The 4,096-nt window shown below is 36.6% G+C and overlaps 1 protein-coding gene across 1 annotated transcript; it reads left to right on the top strand.

Annotated features, from left to right (window-relative positions):
• Positions 1–292: 292 nt before the first annotated feature.
• LOC104242702 (uncharacterized) lies at positions 293–994 on the top strand. Its single transcript, XM_009797775.2, has one exon. It carries the CDS (start codon positions 293–295, stop codon positions 992–994), a length of 702 nt encoding a protein of 233 aa, XP_009796077.2.
• The last annotated feature ends 3,102 nt before the right edge of the window (positions 995–4,096 follow it).

Here is a 4,096-nt window from a genome sequence, read left to right as displayed (position 1 = left end):
TTCATTTCTGGGCATACGCCCAAATCCCATATTTTACTGCGGATCTCCCAGGATCATCGGAACACAGATCCGGGTCCGTTTACTCAAAATATTGACCAAAGTCTACCATAATTAAATTTTTAACTCTAGAAATTTCTATTTCTCATATTTTCACATAAAAGGCTTTTTGGATATAGGTCTGGACCACACACACAAATCGATGTAAGATAAAAAGGAGGTTTTAAGGCCTCGGAATATAGGATTTGTTTCTAAAACAAGTGATGACCTTTTGGGTCATCACAAGAAGAGAACTATGGCAGATGTGGTCAAAGGCAATAGAACTGTACAACAAGGGTTACAACTCAACATTTATCCACCTGAGGTGAGGGATGGAGTTAAAGTTGTGAAGCTGAATCAGAAAAAAATAGAGCAGCAATACCAAAAATGGGAATCAACACTCATAGGGTACGTTATAGGAGGAAATCCTACTTTCAAAGAGATGCTGAAATTTGCATATGAGGTGTGGAACTCAGTTACTACTCCTACGGTATTATTACATGATGATGGTTATTTCATATTTATATTTGAGTCAATTGAGGACAAAATGCATATTGTGGCAAAAGGACTATATACTTTCAATAATAGAGCAATAGTACTGAAGAATTGGGAGCTAAATTTCGAGCTTGATAAAGAGCCTATGCGTGTGATGCCACTGTGGGTCACCTTTCCAGGCTTACCTATTCAATATTGGGCAGACAAAAATCTGGGAAGAATTGCAAGTTATTTGGAAAAACTTATATGCACTGACATACTAACATCACAATGTGAAAGAATATCCTATGCTCGTGTGTTGATAGAAATGGATATAACACAGCCACTACCAGATGAACTGAATATAGAGTATCCTGATGGTAAAATTATGGTGAAAATAGTAGAGTATGAATGGAAGCCAAAATTTTGTCAAGAGTGCAACCAATTTGGGTATCCTAATGGGGAATGTAAACTGGAAAAATAGAAAGGGGGCAAATGCAGATGAAAAAGGGTAAAAAGCAGAAATGGGTGAGGAAAACTAAGGTAGATTCAAACGAAGAGAATGAAACAGCTGTTGCTGGGAAGGAAACAAATGAAAAGGAGAATATACGAGGTACAGGAGATTCAAGTACAGATTGGAGGAAGATGCAAACAGGCTATGGTTTACCATCGTAGATCAAGTACAAAAGGCCAACCAACAATGGATTATGAGGAACCGACAAGAAGAAATAAATATGCAACACTGAGAATCCAGAAAAGTGAGCCACCTGATAGGAATAGAGGCAATGAGCATATACAAGGGATTACCAAAGGGGCTACTCCAACTACCATCCCACCAATATGATCTTTAGTACATGGAATATTAGAGGACTAAACAAGTCCTTTAAACAGAGGGAGTTTAAAGAATTCCTTGTAACGAATAAAATTGATTTGGTAGGATATTTGGAGACTAGAGTGAAACAAAGAGAGCAAGGAGTATACAGAAGAAGATAGGTAGAGACTGGAAAGTTATTGATAACTGTTCTGAGGCTCCTAATGGTAGAATTTGGTTGTGCTGGAATAAGTCAACAGTAAATCTAGTTGTGATGCAGCTATCATCACAACTGATTCATTGCCATATACAAGATAAAAACTCTAAGTTTCATAGTTATTTAACTACTGTGTATGGCCTACATACTATAGTTGATAGAAAAACTCTATGCGATCAATTAAGGGATATTAATGTAGTAACTAAAGGTCGTTGGTTGATTATAGGGGATTTTAATAGTGTCTTATCAGTGGAGGATAGAATTATTGGGGCACCTGTACACTAAAATGAAGTGGTTGATTTCAAGCAATATGTTTCTGACATTGGAGTAGGATTGATAAACAAAAAAAGAATACAGTTTTTATGGAGTAATAAGAGACGAGCTGAAGATAGGATATACAGTCATATAGATTGGACGTTTGGTAATGTAGAATGGTTTTGGCTGTATGCAGGTATTGAAGCAATTTATCTAGTGCCCGGATGCTCTAACCATACACCTATCCTATTGAACACAGAAGTACATAGAATGATGGTGAGGAAACCTTATAGATTACTAATTGTACTGTTGCAACATGAAGAGTATAAGGCAACAATGGAACATATATGGGGGCAAGACATACAAGGGCACACTATGTATGCCATTTGTAGGAAACTTAAACTACTGGAGATACATACTAGGTGTATACAGAGACATTATTCATCAGTGGAGGTAAAACTCAAACAAATGAAGGAGGATCTCAAAGTCATACAATAGAATCTTAATGATGATCATCTGAATCCACAACTGATAGAGCAAGAAAAGAAGTTTCTGATGCTAATTGAGAAATGGGATGCAGTACATGAAAAGGTTTTAAGACAGAAGTCAAGGGCTATATGGATCAAACATAGAGACTCTAATACTAAATATTTTCATGAACAATTAAAGGCTAGACAGGCAAGGAATAAAGTCACATCTATTTATACAAAACAAAATGATAGATTGACTGATCACATGCGGATTCAACAGAAGTTTATACAATTCTTCAAGAAGTTATTAGGAGAGGCTGCCCTAGTGATGCCTGGAATTGATGTTAACATAGTCAGAGATGACCCATGTTTATCAATGGCACAACATCAACAAATACTAATGCCCGTAACAAAGGAGGAGATTACAAGGGTGGTGCAAGAATTGCCAAGTGATAAAGCTCCAGGAATAGATGGATATCTAATTGAATTTTTCAAAGAAAACTGGCAAGTAATTGGTGAAGATGTCATACCGACAGTAATGCAATTCTTTGAAACAGGGAAGCTACTTAGAGAGATCAACAACACTACTATCACACTCATACCTAAGGTGTCAAATCCAAACTATGTAAAGGAATTCAGACCTACTGCATGTTGCTCTACAATGTACAAGATTATTGCTAAGCTGCTTACTACTAGGCTGAAGTTGGTAGTGGATTATCTGGTGGGTTCTTCACAGTCAGCATTTATAGAAGGAAGAAACATCTTGGATAATGTAATACTTTCCCATGAACTGATCAAAGGTTACGATCAGAAAATAGTTTCACCAAGATGTACAATTAAGGTGGATATTAGAAAGGCATACGACTCAGTTGACTGAAATTTCTTAAGGGCTCTTATGCTGGAATTTGGTATCCCATGTAAAATGGTCAAACTCATTATGGAGTGTGTAAGCACAGTTTCTTATTCCCTACTAATCAATGGAGGATTAACACCTAAGTTTTAGGCGAAAAAACGATTAAGACAAGGCGACTCAATGTCACATTATCTTTTTGTTTTGGTGATGGAGTACTTGAACAAATCTTTGAAGCAACTGAAATCAAATCCAGTTTTTAATTACCATCCTAAATGTGCAAAATTAGGAGTGGTTCATATATGTTTTGCTGATGACTTATTAATGTGTTGTAGAGCTGATAAGGTGTCTATTGAACTTATGATGAAACAATTTGAAAATTTCTCAGTAGCTTCGGGTTTACAGGCTAATATGGAGAAGAGTTCACTCTATGTGGCAGGAATATCTACTCAATATAAGCAAGAAATACTGGAGAAGCTGCAGTTCACCACTGGAGAAATACCATTCAAATACTTAGGTGTCCTTTTGTCCTAAAACAAACTCACCATTAGTCAATGTATGCCATTGATTAATAGAATTACAGGAAGGGTCAGATGCTGGACTGCCAGATGTTTATCATATGCAGGGAGAGTTCAGCTAATCAAAAGTGTGTTGTTTGAAATGCAAACGAATTGGGCACAAGTTTTCATGATTCCAAAAAAAAGTGCATGACATGGTTACTGGGATATGTAGGAACTTTCTATGGCATGGAAGCATTAAAGGAAAGAAAGCTCCTATAGCATGGGATACAATTTGTAAGCCAAGAGCAGCAGGAGACTGAACATTATAAACTTCTCTATATGGAATAGAGCAGCAATAGGCAAACTGTTATGGTCAATTGCACAAAAGAAAGACAAGCTTTGGGTTATATGGATACATAATCGCTATATAAAGAAGAAGTTAGAGAACATGAAAACTCCTAAACAGACTAGTTGGGTGGTAAG

Source organism: Nicotiana sylvestris, chromosome 7, assembly GCF_000393655.2.
Source record: "Nicotiana sylvestris chromosome 7, ASM39365v2, whole genome shotgun sequence".
Taxonomy (NCBI): Eukaryota; Viridiplantae; Streptophyta; class Magnoliopsida; order Solanales; family Solanaceae; genus Nicotiana; species Nicotiana sylvestris.
This window is presented reverse-complemented; position numbering and strand designations above follow the sequence as displayed.

Bases quoted from the DNA above. Each gene is read 5' to 3' on its own strand.
- LOC104242702 (XM_009797775.2), top strand. From the start codon at position 293: ATGGCAGATGTGGTCAAAGGCAATAGAACTGTACAACAAGGGTTACAA.